The sequence below is a fragment of the Odocoileus virginianus genome, chromosome 15 (assembly GCF_023699985.2).
Source record: "Odocoileus virginianus isolate 20LAN1187 ecotype Illinois chromosome 15, Ovbor_1.2, whole genome shotgun sequence".
Lineage (NCBI taxonomy): Eukaryota > Metazoa > Chordata > Mammalia > Artiodactyla > Cervidae > Odocoileus > Odocoileus virginianus.
Window position 1 is genome coordinate 54,971,390 of NC_069688.1, and position 17,111 is coordinate 54,988,500.

The 17,111-nt window shown below is 39.2% G+C and overlaps 1 protein-coding gene across 3 annotated transcripts in view; it reads left to right on the plus strand.

The window, feature by feature from the left end:
- VIRMA (vir like m6A methyltransferase associated) overlaps positions 1-8,213 on the plus strand; it is a 60,657-nt gene extending 52,444 nt beyond the window's left edge. For 2 of the 3 annotated variants that reach the window (XM_070477386.1, XM_020873133.2), the window contains exons 18-24: positions 566-718; positions 1,163-1,323; positions 2,217-2,313; positions 3,399-3,565; positions 4,021-4,352; positions 6,832-6,975; positions 7,873-8,213. In XM_070477386.1, coding sequence (XP_070333487.1) covers positions 566-718; positions 1,163-1,323; positions 2,217-2,313; positions 3,399-3,565; positions 4,021-4,352; positions 6,832-6,975; positions 7,873-8,027 — 1,209 coding nt within the window. In that variant the 3' untranslated portion in view covers positions 8,028-8,213. The remainder of the gene's footprint in view (positions 1-565; positions 719-1,162; positions 1,324-2,216; positions 2,314-3,398; positions 3,566-4,020; positions 4,353-6,831; positions 6,976-7,872) is intronic. The other variant, XM_020873134.2, reaches the window with a different exon arrangement.
- Positions 8,214-17,111: the final 8,898 nt, after the last annotated feature.

The following is a 17,111-nucleotide window of genomic DNA, read 5'->3' on the forward strand; positions in this document are numbered from 1 at the left end:
TAAAACAGGGCTGTGTTCTAAGATTTGAAACTAAAGTTTTCTTTCAATACGGATGGATTTATTGTCATGAACTGAGATTTGCTTTGTCTGGTGGATTTTTCTCACCATTCCCACATTCACTTTATTATGTGGCATATTTTTTAAAGCAGAAAATAATAACTTTCTGTATGACATCTGTAGACAACACATAGTCTTAGGTATATGGTTACTGTTTTCTTTAGTTGTTTGCCTTGTCTCCAGAAAAGGAAGTTCAGCTTTTTTTAGCTGTTATAGCAGGCATTTTTATTAATTTGAGTATCAATTAGTGTATTCTGTTTCCTGCAAGTGCCAGTGTGTTTGTCATTGGATATTTTTGTTGAGAAATGTGTTTACCTGTTTATTTTGTGAGTCTTAAAAACTTGTTTCAGCTTTGAGCTGACTAATTCTTAAAACCAGCCGTTTGTACTGATGTAAAAACCAAAACACTGAGGGGAAGATTGCCGCAATCTTAAATATCTGAGAAATTTTGGAAGCATTTTTGCAAATTTCTCTGCTCTCAAATTTAACTTGTGTGTGACATTTACAGGGATGTTGTGGAGACGATAGTGGTCTCATGGAAGTAGAGGGAGCTCATTCAGCACGGACGATGAGTATTAATGCTGCAGAGTTAAAACAGCTTCTACAAAGCAAAGAAGAAAGTCCAGAAAATTTGTTCCTTGAACTAGAGAAGCTTGTTTTGGTAAAAAAAGAAAAACAAAACAAAACCAGAAACAAAAACAGCTCCTTCCTAAGACATACTTTCTTCTCAATTTGACTAGTACAAGTTTTCCTAGTGATTTTTAAAAATAGTGAACTCTCAGTTGGGTGTTTATACTCTGAATTAATGATTTGGAGTGAAGTCCTCTATGCTATTATGAATTTTAAGGAGTACATGAAGGCAGTACTTTTTGAATGATCTATTGTTGAATGCAGAGTGCCCCCGATACCATTATTTAGAAATAAAATCGCAAGTGTTTTTGGTGTTTATTTTACTTTAATATGTTTAATATTGCTAATTTCTTGATGGTGTTCCAAATTTCTTACTAAAGGAATACCACCTTTTCTACTAAAGAGTCAGTAGATTATGGGCATACATGTTCAAGTTTTACCTGCATTCTCTTATTCTGCTTTTGTTTGTATCTAGGAGCATTCAAAAGATGATGACAATTTGGATTCTCTGTTGGACAATGTGGTTGGACTTAAGCAGATGCTAGAGTCATCAGGTGATCCTTTACCTCTTGGTGACCAGGATGTGGAACCAGTACTTTCAGCTCCAGAATCTCTCCAGAATCTGTTTAACAACAGGTGAAACAAGCAATGTTTTGTGGTTGAGTAGATAGTGGGAAACATGCAAATGGCTGGGATCTAGAAGAGGCCAGCAAATTATTTTCTGTAAGGGCTTCCCAAGTGGCGCTGTAGTAAAGAATCTTCCTGCCAATGCAGGAGATGCTAGAGACAGAGTTTGACCCCTGGGTCAGGAAGATTTCCCTGGAGTAGGAAATGGCAACCCACTTCAGTATTCTTGCCTGGAAAATTCCATGGACAGAGGAGCCTGGCGGGCTCTGGTCCATGTGGTTGCAAAGAGTCAGACACGACTGAGCACGCACAGCACAGCGCACATGAGGGCTGGGTAAGAAAAAGTCTAGACTTTGCAGGCCAAATTCAGTCTCTGTTGCATACACTTCTGTAGCGTTTTGCTTGTTTCTTTTGGTTTTCTTAAAAAACTTTAAAAATGTGGAACCCATTCCTAGGTTGCAGGCTATACAAGAGCAGGTTGGCCGAATAGGGTCATAGTTTACTGATTCCTGATCTAGAGGCTATGCCTCTTGATCTTTGGAGCACTGTCCTTCTAGAGATAATGAGTGTTTAATGTGGTGAAATTATTCTCTAAATTTAGAAAAATTGCACATTGGTACAGTGTTACAAATTTGGCTTTTTGGAAAGAAAGCTAGAGCTCTGTTTTATTTTATTGAAAAATCAAAATTTGTTACAGAAGGATTAATTCCCAAGTTGCTAGTTTTTAAGGATACTTAATTCTTAAGTAGTGTTTTGAAAGAGTCTTTTTAAAAGTGCTAATTTTGCTAATATTTTAGAGGGTAATATTTTTAATTCTGTTGCTCACAGGTTTTACTTAGAAGTTAAGCCAAAATACCTGATATTGGAATTCTGCTTTTTAAGAAATACTTTTTCTATTCTAGAACTGCTTATGTGTTAGCTGATGTCATGGATGATCAGTTGAAATCTATGTGGTTCACTCCATTTCAGGCTGAGGAGATTGACACAGATCTGGATTTGGTATAAGTCATTTTATTACTAAATATCTAGGGAAAAGTTGTTGATTTTTGTTTCTTTGCATGTTGTTAGAATTACAATAGATGACGTATTATATGGCTGTCAAAAGTCTGTCTCAGGACCATACTGCACTATTTTTATGTCAGTTGCCCATTTAATGGTGTCCAGGACTATTTTTTTTTTATGCTACTGATTTTGCCTTTCTAATTAATGATCTGTACATTTGAGAATGAGGGGAAAACCATGTTTTTGCATAAGTACTCTGAAGCACTTTGGTTTCTTATATTTGTAGATATGGAATAGTATCTGACAAAATTATAATTGATTTCTGTATTTGGGTTTAAGGAAAGAAATAGGTTGTGGTATCTGCTCTTTGGGGAAATGTAAAAAAGACATTTGCTAAAGTAATTATAGTGCGAATGAGAATTGACATTCTTTAACTTAATACTGAATAGGTAAAAGTATAATTAAAGATTTTAACGGAGCCTGCTTTATGCTTCTCATAGATGTATTAGGAAGGATGATGGCAACCACATCTTTGGTCTTTTAATTTTAATTAATTTGGATAAAACCTAAGTAAACATAGTCATTCCTCTCAAAGTTGACTTTTGTTGACACCTCATTAAATTAATAAAACGTGGAGATCTATGGTACAGAATCCTTTTATAACACAGTGATTGTACAAGGCTTGTGGAGTATGTTATTTTCAGATTCTTTTGGAGAAGTTCTGGAGATACTCCATTGTTAATTTATTTAGAGAAACCCTAAGTTCATTGTCAGGCAGCAAAGATCTCAGACTAATAGCCCTTCTTTGAGTAAGAATGCTAACTTCCCACCCCCAACCCCTGAAATAAAAGCAGCTGAATTGCTAAGACTTTTTTTTTTAAACTACCAAGTGATGTTGCTTTTTGAAAAGAGGAAGGAAAGAGGCTGACCTGTAATTTCTTATGAGAATCAAATATAGTTTATAGAACATTGGAATTGCTATATTCAAATGTTACATTAATAGTTACATTTAAAGTATAATGCTGCATGAATAGCTGCATTTAAGGTATATTTTTCTTTTTGTTTTGTTTTTATGACTGCAGGTTAAGGTTGACTTAATTGAGCTCTCTGAAAAATGTTGTAGTGACTTTGACTTACACTCAGAATTAGAGCGCTCGTTTCTGTCAGAGCCGTCGTCTCCCGGAAGAACCAAGACGACTAAAGGGTTCAAGCTTGGGAAGCACAAGCACGAGACCTTCATAACTTCAAGGTAAAATACACTTTGCTGCAGATCTAGGTTGGGATCAAGTAAGGTTAGTTATTTTAGTGCAATTTAAAACACGTGCCTATTAAAGGAAAAAGGACGATGATGTAGTATTTGAGTCATAAATATCGTCTTGAATTTTTTAAGAAGATAATAATTTGGCCAGGACACTGGTCCGTTTGTTACATTGTTGTACTTTATGAGAGTTTAGGAGGTTTGAAAAAGAGCAAGCTGGGTTATTTTTTAAAAAATTGTTAGTCATATCAGTAAAACATTGAGTACCATTCTTAGCTCTTTTTTGTGTGTGTTTCCCTGGAAGATGGTAGGGATATTTGCAAATTTAACACATTTAGGATAAGAAATAATTGATAATGCAGTTTTCAGTATTACAAAGATTGACTTATGTTTTTGCTGGAAATGTGTAAAAGAGAGGTGTTTATGGAATGTTTTTGTTTTAATAGTGGAAAATCTGAATACATTGAACCTGCCAAGCGAGCTCATGTTGTGCCACCACCAAGAGGAAGGGGCAGGGGAGGATTTGGACAGGGTATACGACCCCATGATATTTTTCGTCAGAGAAAACAGAACACAAGCAGACCACCATCTATGCATGTGGATGACTTTGTTGCAGCTGAAAGTAAAGAAGTGGTCCCTCAAGATGGAATACCGCCACCAAAACGGCCACTCAAAGTGTCGCAGAAGATCTCTTCACGTGGTGGATTTTCAGGCAATCGAGGAGGACGGGGTGCTTTTCACAGTCAGAATAGGTTTTTCACACCACCTGCTTCAAAAGGTAACTACTTTTTTTTTTTTAACTTTGAATTTTTTATTTTGTGTTGGCCATTTACCCATGTTTTGGTAGTTTCAGGTGAACAGCAAAGGGACCCAGCCATCCAGATACATGTATCCATCCTCCCCCAAAGCCCTCTCCCATCCAGGCTGGCACATGACATTGAGAAGAGTTCCATGTGCTATATAATAAGTCTTTGTTGGTTATCCATTTTACATATAGCAGTGTGTACATGACCTTCCCAAAGTCCCTAACTGTCCCTTCCCCCTGGCAGCTGTAAGTTGGTTTTCTGAGTCTCCTGTTTTGTAAGTAAGTTCGTTTGTATCATTTCTTGTTAGATTCCACATATAAGGGCTGTCATATGATATTTCTCCTCCTCTGTCTGACTTAACTTCACTCAGTATGACACTCTAATTCCATCCATGTTGCTGCAGATGGCATTATCTCACTCCTTCTAATGGCAGTAATATTCCATTGTGTGTGTATGTGTATATATGTGTGTGCGTGTCTGTGTGTGTGTGTACACACCATGTGTATATGTATATATATGTATGTGTGTGTATGTGTATGGGCGTCCCAGGTGGCACTAGTGGTAAAGACCCGCCTGCCGATGCAGAAGATATAGGAGACATGGATTCAATCCCTGGGTCAGAAAGATCCCTTGGAATAGGAAATGGCAACCCACTCCAGTATTCTTGCCTAGAAAATTCCATGGGCAGAGAAGCCTGGAGGGCTGCAGTCCATAGGGTCGTAAAGAATCAGAAGCGACTTAGCAGGCACACACAAACACACACATACATACCACATCTTTATCCAGTCCTCTGTTGATGGACATTTAGGTTGCTTTCATGTCTTGCTATTGTCAACAGTGCTGCAATGAACACTGGGGTGCATGTGTCCTTTCAGATCATGTTTTCCTCCAGTTAAATGCCCAGGAATGGTGTTGCATGGTCATATGGTAGGTCTGTTTTCAATTTTTTAAGGAACTTCCGTGCTGTTCTCCACAGTGGCTGTACCAGTTTACATTCTGCCAACTGTGTAGGAGGGTTCCCTTCTCTTCACACCCCCTCCAGCATTTATTGTTTGTGGATTTTTTGATGACAGCCATTCTGACTGGTGTGAGGTGATACCTCATTGTAGTTTTGATTTCCATTTCTCTAATAACTAGTGATGCTGACCATCTTTCTCCATGCCTGTCAGACATCTGTATGTCCTCTTTGGAGAAATGTCTATTCAGGTCTTCTGCCCATTTTTTGAGTGGATTATTTGTTTTGATGCTCTTAAGTGTTATAAGCTGTAAATTTTGGAGACTAAGCTAAAGATAACTACTTAATATATGTTTTCTAATGAGTTCTTCTAGTATTAGAATATTGAATAGAAGTGATTTAAATGGAAGTGATTCAAATAAAGTATTTTTCTGTTACTAAAATTAAGCTAGCTCTAGACCAGTGGTACCATTTGCAAAGTACTTTATTGGTTAGGAAAAAAAATCTTTTTTAAAAAATGTATTTATTTTTTAATTGAAGGATAATTGCTTTAGAGAATTTTGTTGTTTTCTGTGAAAAAATATTTTTTTAAGTTAACTTTTGATTAATTACATAATTACTGTTGAGCTTTAAAAAGTCTTGCCTAACTCTTTTCCTGTTTGCATTGAGAATTATGTTTATCCTTTCTGAATAATATCCATACAGTATTTTCACAGTTATCCTTATCAACAGTTCCCTTAAGATTGTTCTGTGTAGTTCACTATTGATTCTTTTTTTTTTTTTTCCATTTATTTTTATTAGTTGGAGGCTAATTACTTTACATCATTACAGTAGGTTTTGTCATACATTGAAATGAATTAGCCATGGATTTACATGTATTCCCCATCCCAGTCCCCCCTCCCACCTCCCTCTCCACCCGATCCCTCTGGGTCTTCCCAGACTATTGATTCTTTTATCTCCTTCCTTCCTAATGTTATATTTAATGTATTTTCAAAGTTTCAAGATTTTAGAAGCTGAATTTCTAAAATATAAACTTTATATTTCACTAGTGGATTGATGACAGGTTTTCATGTTTTTGAGTTGAGAGAGTGAGAGCCAAAGAGAATAGATGTTTACAGTAATAGTAAACACATAACTGTGTTAGGAACTGTTTTAAACACTTGACATAGAATACTCTCATCAGCCTCATGAGGTAGACTCTTTTAGTTCCCTCAGTTAACAGAAGAGAAAACTTGTCAGTTAGCTGACCAGGACACACAAAATAGGCAGGACACACACACACAGGCAGAACGAGTATTTGAACCTTGGCAGTCTGGTTCCAGAGCCTTTGCTTCTGACTATATATGGTGCTGCCACTCTTATCTGTATTTCATGTACAAAATTCCATATTTTCTCTTCCATTGCTTTTGAAAATTAAGAAAAACGTGTCATATCTCCCTTAATCCAGTTGAAGAATTGTGGTACAAGTACATTTTGATCGTGTTGTCCATGTCTAGGAAACTACAGTCGTCGGGAGGGAACAAGAGGCTCCAGTTGGAGTGCTCAGAATACTCCTCGAGGAACTTACAATGAAAGTCGTGGAGGCCAGAGCAATTTTAACAGGGGTCCTCTTCCACCATTACGACCACTTAGTTCTACAGGTACACATTCTTCCTTCTTGCTATTGCTGAGGAGGAGGGAGGCGAATCATCCTTTTCAGATTGTTGAATGTCATATATTCTCATTCTGGGAGGGACTATTTTAGAATGTAGGCATATAATTCTGAAGTCTATGTAATTTTATGTCTGAGTGCCCAGTGTACATATTCTGTATAAATTCTCAAAATTTTAGATTCTGAACTGTGTATATAATCAGTGGTTTCATGTTGACTAAACTGAGATATCTTCATGGAGTATACAGTTTGATTCTTGAGCAACGCAGGTTTGAACTGCAAGGGTTGTCTATTTTTATAGGTAGGGTTTTTTTTTTAGCAATAAATATGGTTCATGGTTTGAAATAAGGATGCAGAGGAACCTCTGGATATGAGGGCCAACATAAATTATATTGGATTAACCCTCGAGTTGTTCAAGGGTCAACTATATTCTTTTCTGTTGCAGGATTGTCTTATGTACGTAAGTATATAACCTTTTTTCCCCTCTAAGACATTCCTATATCAAGTCTGAAATTCTCTGGTCAGATGTAGCTTTTGGTTTCAAATGCACACTCTTTTTTTCTTTTTTTGACTGCACCATAAGGCATGGGAGATCTTAATTCCCCTACCTGTGCAGTGGAAACACAAATTGTTAACCACTGGACTGCCAGGGAAGTCCCAAATACACATTTTTCAAATAATAGCTTTATTTGAGATGTAGTTTTTATGTTTAGACAATTTAACTATTTAAAGTGGTCTTCAGCACATTCATAGAACTTGCACTTGAATATTAAAAGGAGCGAGCAGTAGTCCCTGTCTTGGTTTGAGCTTGGTGTCACAGGTTCGTCTTTACATAATGGGAAAGGAAAGGGTGTTGCGACTGGAAATCATGTTCTTTCTTTTATAGGCTACCGCCCAAGTCCTCGTGACCGTGCTTCCAGAGGTCGTGGGGGGCTCGGGCCTTCCTGGGCAAGTGCAAACAGCGGCAGTGGAGGCTCAAGAGGAAAGTTTGTCAGTGGAGGCAGTGGCAGAGGCCGCCACGTACGGTCCTTTACGCGATGAGTGTTCTTGGGAACATCCTCAGTGCGTATGAACATTTCATGAGGACAGTAAAAACAAGACATTGGAGGACCAATTTAGGCTTAGCAGTTATCTGGATACACCGGAGAGAATATTTTTATCTGAAGAAAGCAAATTTTGTTTGATACCTAACACAAGATTTCAATAAAAATCGAAACTTTGTATGTATGTTTGTATATATTTTTTCCTCTTCTTAAATGACTGTTTAGAAAATTCCTAGGTTGAAAGTGAACAGTGAAATGACAGTTTTGTTTTAGTGTATATCTTGCCTATACCACAGACGTCCTCAATACTTTCTCAGCTTACGGTGCCCTTTACTGTTTCAGTTGTTTTACAGTATACCTCGGCCAAAAGAAATGTCTGATAATTCCATTTATTAAGCTGTTAGGTCCAAACAGTAAGAATTTGTGTCCTGACCACAAGTAATTGTGGTCGCTACACAGTTTCTCAAACTTTAGAATCAGCTTAAACACTGCCAGTACTCTGTTCCACTGTGCTTTTTGTATACTACTTACCTCAACTGCTGAAAATCCAGTTTTGCAAAGACATCCTGTCGCGGAAAGGATGCTGTCTAATATTGAAGATGTAAACTACCTCAAGCTAGCATTTTGTGTTGTGTCCAGCAGCTGTGTTCTACTCAGAAATTTAAAATGTCCTGTGGTACAGGTATTAATTTACTAGGGTAACCAAGTGCACAGTTTTGGAAACCTTTTGGCTGTACAAAAAGAAACATGACATTCTCCTTTACGCTAGATAGAAATATGTGCGTGCTTTGTGTTTTAGCTTTATATTACTTATACTATTTTATTATGCAGTTTTTTTAGAACCTAAAATAAGACACATCCTAATACTGTTATTTCGGGAATCAGAGACATCTAATAAAACCTGTACTTTATATATACCGAAATAAAATTTACACTTTGAGAAAATAGTCATATTTTTCCCAAGAGATAACATACTGAGTTTATATAATCTGGCATAAAATACAGAGTTCTCTTAAACAATGAAGGAGTGTATGAGTCTCATTCCATCCCTTTATCACACTGTTTTGTCAAAACTATTTGTGAGTCAATAGATAATTTGTTTGCTAGGAAAACCCTGAAGTAAATCTCAGTTCTAAAGATATTTAAATTAAAGATAATGGAAATCTTTTCATTAACTAGTGGCCTCAAAAACCCAAGATAACCTAAACCCCTTTTAATCCTGAAACTAATAAACTAATCTTCTCTAAATACACATTTTTCACATTAGATAGAAATTGAAGTTTGTCCCTAATGTCTGACACAAATATGTGTAAAAATAGTTGTTTAAATATTTGTATTTCTTGGACTTCCTGGTGGTCCAGTGGTTAAGAATCCACTGGCCAATGTAGGGGACATGAGTGAAGTCCTTGCTCTGGGAAGATCCCACGTGCCCCAGGGCAGCTAAGCCCGTACTCCACAACCACTGAAACTTACGCTCTCGAGCCCATGCTCGGCAACAAAGAAACTGATGCCATGAGAAGCCTGCGCGCTGCAGCTAGAGAGGAGCCCTCGCTGGCCACAACTAGGGAAAGCCTGTGTGCATCAGCGGACTCCCGGCGCAGCCAAAAATAAAACAAAGTGAGCCAGACAGGTGCTGGGCGATGGTTCTTGTCGTACACATATCTGTGTGTAGGACCTCATAGCTTCAAAAATGAACGTCTGTTTTATGAGTACTTTGGTAGAATAGTTTTATGTGTTATTTGTATAACTTTTACATAAGAGATTTTAGAAGACGTTTTAGTGTTTAGAAATTAATGAAAAACTTGAAATACTTTTGAGGATAAGATACTCTATTTAATTTGTAACACAAAGAGTTGATAGAATGATTTATACTTGTTTTGTAAGAAGAAGAAAAAAATGCTCCAAAATATTGCTATGCTTTATTTAGAAGCAGTGTTGCTGGTAGTAATGAGGGTCCAGTTTAGTTTTATTGCTTAGTGTAAGAAAATGGCAAAAACATTGAGATTGAGAGATTGAGGATGTAGGAACAAGAGTATGTTTTCTAAGTGTCTATTGTGTTCTGTGTTCCCTAGTACAGTCTAGGGAATATAAGGACGAATAAGATGCAGTTTCTGCCCCCCAAAACATAATCTAGTAAAGAGAACAATCACCTGAGCAAGTTTGTGTGTGTGTAGTTTTTTGTTGTTGTCTTTTAAAAAGTGAATAGGTGGGACTTCTTGGCGGTCCAATGGTTAAGATTTTGCCTTCCAATGCAGGGGGTGAGGATTCCATCTCTGACAGGAAGTTAAGATCCCACATGCCTCGGGGCCAAAAAACTAAAACATAAAACAGAAGCAATCTTGTAACAGATTCAATAAAGACTTTAAAAATGGTCCACATCAAAAAATATCTTTAAAAACAAAGTAGGTGAGAGTGTATGAACATGGAACAACTTGGAGTTCTTGAATAATTCAGCTATATATTTCAATCTGATTTTATTACAGAGTTTTTGAAGTATATGTTTAAAATAGCCAAAGGAACAAAAGAAAAGTCTTGATATTACAGTTATCTCTTGATAGACCATACATAACATCTTTGGAATTGTTTTTGTATAAAGACTAGTTAGGATGGAAAAATTATACACATGTGATTTTTATTTTTAAAAGGACAGACTGGGAAGTAATGAGCAAGATCTTACAAACATCCTGTAAATTCATGAGCTAGAGAAAAGGATGCAAACTCAAGTACTAGCAGTGGCCTTGAAAGTAACAGAAATGAGAGAAGAGGACCAGGTGAAGAAGAGACAGAACTGGGGAAGAGTTGGCAGTTGGCACTTTGGCCTCGGCATGAGGGAGAAAGTTAGGAGAGTTAGTTGGAGGTGGTGGCCCTGGAGAGGGCCTGTGTGTTAAACTACTCTTCAGCTTCAGCTGGTTGATACCTTGGAAAACTGACAGATCCAAAGATGATGCATCTTCTTAAAAATTTTCTTTAATGTTTTAAGTTTTTAAATTAAAAAAAAAAAACTATTTGTGTTTTAAAAAAACACAAAATTTACCATCTTAACCATTTTTCAGTGTAAAGTTCAATGTGTGTGCTCAGTCGTGTCTGACTCTTTGTGACCCTATGGATTGTAGCCCACCAGGCTCCTCTGTCCATGGAACTTTCCAGGCAAGAATACTGGAGTGGGGTGCCATTTTCTTCTCCAGAGGATCTTTCCGACCCAGGGATGGAACCTGCATCTCTTGTGTCTCCTGCATTGGGAGGCGGATTCTTTACCACTAGCGCCAGGGGGGGAGTCCAGGACCTTTTTTTCATTTTGCACATGTGAAACTCTATATCCACTAAACAGCAGCTTCCTCATCCCTTCCTCCAGCCCCTGGCACCCACCATTTTTCTTTTTTGTCTCTGAATTTGACTATGTAACTCGTAAGTGGCATTTGTCTTTTTTATTTAGCTTGATGTTGTTAGTGTTCATCCATTGTGTAACACATGTCAAAATTTCCTCCTGTATAAGGCTGAACAATATTCCATTGTATGTGTGTGCCACATTTTGTTCATTCATCTGTCAATAGACATTAGAGTTGCTTCCACTTGGCTTTTATGAATAATGCTGCTGCTATGAACATGGGTATACAAATACCTGCTCAATATCCTACTTTGAATTCTTGAGTGTATACACAAGGTGCTGGGCCTATAGTAGTTCTTTTTATAAGTTTTTTAGGGGTCTCCATACTGTTTTCTATAGTGCCTGTACCATTTTGCATTTCTACCAACACAGAGATTCTAATTTCTCCACATTCTCACCAAGACTTAAAATTCAATAGGCCCATTTATTATCTAGTTTTGCCAACATGGGGACACCCTCCTTGACAAATGCATGAAATCTTTCCATTCGTTGTAACACCTTGTGCTGAAAACGTGTTCCCAAGTTTCAGCTGTGAGGCCCCTGTTATCAGCACTAATCGCAGAACCTCATCTACATTCTCCCCTCGGCTGGGGGCGGATAGTCCAATTACAGCTCCAGTCTGGGGTGGGCACGCCCACAAAATGGTGCCGCTCCCTGGGCCTCTGGGCTGGAGGACTTCAGGACAAGGAGCCCACCCAGATGGACATCGCTGCCTTGGGGTGACTTCCTGCCTTCGCACTGCAGGCCCCCGCCACGCCTGCCCTCTTCGCTGAGCTTTCTGTCACCCTTGGGTTCCCTGGAGTCTCCGGACCGCACGCAGTCTCTGCTCACACTTCTGAAACACACTCGCCCACCGCCTCGGCGCTGCTGATGCACGCGCACACAACTACTGCTTTTCAACACAGCAACAACGTCATAAGCCTGCAGATCCTTCTTTATCGGAGGACAGTCCCAAGGCCACAACTTTGCAGGCTCTGCGCTGCCCTTCAGACTGGCCGAGCTCGGCTGCTGTGCGGAGTCGCGCGGGCGCCCTGGCTTGACTCGGGTGCGGTCTGCTGGAGGCCGGTGCGCCCGGCTCCCCAGCAGGACTCCCATCTCGGTTTGGAGATCTCATGATAGCAGCGGGGTTCTGGAGTGTTCTGTCCTGACGAGCCACACCTGCAGGTCTCTCCCACTGACCAGCCGCCTAGGACATAGCCAGGCGCACGGATCTTGGTCTGGAGCTTGATGGCCGCTCCTTCTCGCCTACGTTCACAGGCTGTCGAAGCCTCGCTGTGTTCTCGAGGCTTCGAGGCCGGAAAACTGCCGGGAGCTCTGGGGGCCGGAGGTGGACTCTAGGGTGGGCGGTACAGGCCTGTGGCCAGAAAGCAAGACTTTCTTTTCGTTTAATAATATCCATCTTAATGGATGAGCTGGTGACTCTTAAAGAGAAAGCCAAAAATCTAGATTATTGATGTGTAATCAGCTTTCAAGTATGGCAATTCAAATCAAATAATTTAAAACATTATTTGAGACTAACTAATGTGCAGGACAGGATGCTGTAGAGAAAAGTACTTTGGAGCTAAATCTCTCTTTGTGTGTGAGTCCACCCTAAGTCGCTTCAGTCGTGTCTGACTCCTTGCGACCCGGTGGACTGTAGCCCACCAGGCTCCTCTGTCCATGGGGGTTCTCCAGGCAAAATCCTGGAGCGGGTTGCCATGCCCTTCTCCAGGGGATCTTCCTAGTGCTTGCTTGAGATAATGTATAAGTTAAGGAAATAGACATATTAAGTTATAGCTCCACCAGACAATTTAGATGTTTTTTTTAAGGGAAATTTTTAGTTTGGGGACACTATTTTATAATGGTCTTGTAGACATAGATTTTAAGTGAAGATAGTCTACTTTCTGTCTAAGAATTTCCATGATATTTTGGTGCATGTGGTAAATAAGTGTTAGTCACTCAGTCGTGCAGACTCTTTGGGACCCCGTGGACTGCAGCCCACCAGACTCCTGTATCCATGAGATTTTCCAAGCAAGGATACTGGAGTGGGTTGCCATTTCCTTCTCCAGGGGATTTTCCCAACCTAGGGATCAAACCTGGGTTCTCCTGTACTGTAGGCACATTCTTTACCGACTGAGCTACAAGGGAAGCTACAATAGACAGGCTTGGTACATGTGGTAGTATTTTTAAAATGTTTATATTTTAAAATATAAAAGGTTATAGGTGGTATGAAAATGTAGGGAACAGTGAGTAGTCTGCTTTGGCCAGTGTAGAATGCAGGGATGGGAGTAGAGGAAATAGGAAGGTGGACTTGGAAATTGGGCCTAAATTATGAAAATTATGAAAGGTCTTATTATTTGCTATGCTAAGCCATAGGGAGTAACTAAAGTTCTATTGTTGTTGTTAATATACATGGCATTTTAAAATTTGGAACATTTTTATGAGCATCTACTGTTAACACCAATCACTATGATAAGTGTTTTCCATAAAGTAACTTGTAATTCTCTGGTTTAGAAAGATTATCCCTTTGGTGCAGCAGGAATGTGGGTTAGAGAGGAAAGAGTCTGAGGCAGAAAGTGCAATTAAGCAATTACAGCAAAGATCTAAATCAGTAATCTTCAAAGAGTGGCTCTAGACCTGCAACTCAGCATTACCTGGGAATTTATTAGAAATGCATATTCCTAAGCATCACCCCAGACCTAAGCAACTGGAGGCAGGGCCTAGCAATGTGTGCTTTCACAAGCCCTGCAGGTGAGGTTGGATGCACCTCAGAGTTTGTACATCAATGGTTTTCAAATTTAGGGATTATCTGGGGAGGTCATTAAAAATGCAGGTTCTAGAAAGAATGGATAAAGAAGATGTGGTGTGTGTGTGTATATATATATATGAATATTACTCAGTCGTTAAAAAGAATGACATAATGCCATTTGCAGAAACATGGATACACCATAAGAAATTGTCATACTGAATTAAGTCAGAGAAATATACCATATGATACTGCTTATATATGGAATCAAAAAACCCTGATACATATGAACATACAAATGATACTTATTTACAACACAGAAACAGACTCACAGACTGAATTTATGGTTACTAGTAGGGAAGGGTGGAGGGGAAAGATATTTAGGGAGTTTGGGATTGACATGTATACATACTGCTGTATTTTTTAAACATTTATTTTTTAACATGCCCATTTGTTTTTGGCGTGTTGAATCTCCCTTGCTGCATGTGAGCTTTCTCTGCTGGTAGAAGCAGGGGCTGCTCTCTAGTTGTGGTGCATGGGCTTCTCACGATGGTGGCTTCTGTGTTTAAACTGTATAACCAACAAGGACCTGCTGCATAACAAGGAACTCTGCTCAATATTACATAACAATCTAAATGGGGAAAAGAACTGGAAAAAGTAAATAAATGTGTATGTATAACTGAATCACTTTACTTACACCTAAATTAACACATTGTTAATCAACTATACTCCAATATATAATAAAAAGCTCAAAACAATGAATGTTCCTGGGGCCCTAAAATCTATTTTTGAAAACTTCTCAGAGGTTCTCATAATCAGCTGGGTTTGAATCCAATGGCCTAGATGGAAAATAATGTCCTCAGTTAAACCAGGGTAGTGGAAATGGAGGGATCAGCTAGAAAGGGTGTTTCTCAGACACTGTAGTACCTCTGGAATTATATTAGGCCACGATGGCATAAAATTAGCCAAATCAATTGCTGATTTGAAAGTACTTTCTAGTGAGAGAGGGGCAGGTGCTTAAGCATGATTAGGAGTAAATTAGCATGACAGTAAAGCAGAACTGAATAGCAAGGAGAGATAAGAAAGACTTCTTCAATGATCAATGTAAAGAAATAGAGGAAAACAACAGAATGGGAAAGACTAGAGATCTCTTCAAGAAAATTCGAGATACCAAGGGAACATTGCATGCAAAAATGGGCACAATAAAGGACAGAAACAGTATGGACCTAACAGAAATAGAAGATATTAAGAAGAGGTGGCAAGAATACACAGAACTATACAAAAAAGATCTTCAATGACCCAGATTACAACAATGGTGTGATCTGTCACCTAGAGCCAGACATTCTGGAATGCGAAGCCAAGTGGGCCTTAGGAAGCATCATTAGGAACAAAGCTAGTGGAGGTGATGGAATTCCAGTTGAGCTATTTCAAATCCTAAAAGATGGTGCTGTGAAAGGGATGCACTCAATATGACTGCAAATTTGGAAAACTCAGCAGTGGTCACAGGACTGGAAAAGGACAGTTTTCATTCCAATCCCAAAGAAAGGCAATGCCAAAGAATGCCCAAACAACGACACAATTGCACTCATCTCACACGCTAGTAAAGTAATGCTCAAAATTCTCCAAGCCAGGCTTTAGCAATACATGAACCATGAGCTTCCAGATGTTCAAGATGGATTTAGAAAAGGCAGAGAAACCAGAGATCAAATTGCCAACATCCGCTGGATCATTGAAAAAACAAGAGAGTTCCGGAAAAACATCTATTTCTGCTTTATTGACTATGCTAAAGCCTTTGACTGTGTGGATCACAACACACTGTGGAAAATTCTTAAAGGGATGGGAATACCAGACACTTGACTTCCCTTCTGAGAAATCTGTATGCAGGTCAGGAAGCAACAGTTAGAACTGGATATGGAACAACAGACTGGTTTCCAAATCTCCTTTCCAAATCGGGAAAAGAGTGTGTCAAGGCTGTATATTGTCACCCTGCTTATTTAACTTCTATGCAGAGTACATCATGTGAAATATCAGGCTGTATGAAGCACAAGCTGGAATCAAGATTGCCAGGAGAAATATCCATAACCTCAGGTATGCAGATGACACCACCCTTATGGCAGAAAGTGAAGAACTACTTTTGATGAATATGAAAGAGGAGAGTGAAAAAGTTGCCTTAAAACTCAACATTCAGATAACTAAGATCATGGCATCCGGTCCCATCACTTCATGGCAAATAGATGGGGAAACAGTGGAAACAGTGGCTGACTTTATTTTGGGGGGCTCCAAAATCATTGCAGATGGTGACTGCAGCCATGAAATTAAAAGACACTCCTTGGAAGGAAAGTTATGACCAACCTAGGCAGCATATTAAAAAGCAGAGACATTACTTTGTCAACCAAGTTCTGTCTAGTCAAGGCTATGGTTTTCCCAGTGGTCATGTACAGATGTGAGAGTTGGACTGTAAAGAAAGCTGAGTGCCAAAGAATTGATACTTTTGAACTGTGGTGTTGGAGAAGACTCTTGAGAGTCCCTTGGACTGCAAGGAGATCCAACCAGTCCATCCTAAAGGAGATCAGTCCTGAGTGTTCACTGGAAGGACTGATGTTGAAGCTGAGACTCCAATACTTCGGTCACCTGATGTGAAGAGCTGACTCATTTGAAAAGACTGTGATGCTGGGAGGGATTGGGGGCAGGAGGAGAAGGGGACGACAGAGTATGAGATGGTTGGATGGTATCACTGACTCAATGGACATGAGTTTGGATAAACTCTGGGAGTTGGTGATGGACAGGGAGGCCTGGCGTGCTGCAGTCCATGAGGTTGCAAAGAGTCGGGCATGAGTGAGCGACTGAACTGAACTGAACTGAAATGTGTGGCTGCCTAGGTATCCTCAAAAGAGTCAAAGGGTCAGACACTTCTGATAGACTGAACTGAACTGGAGGTATCCTCAAAATGTTGTTTTGTAATGACCCTATTC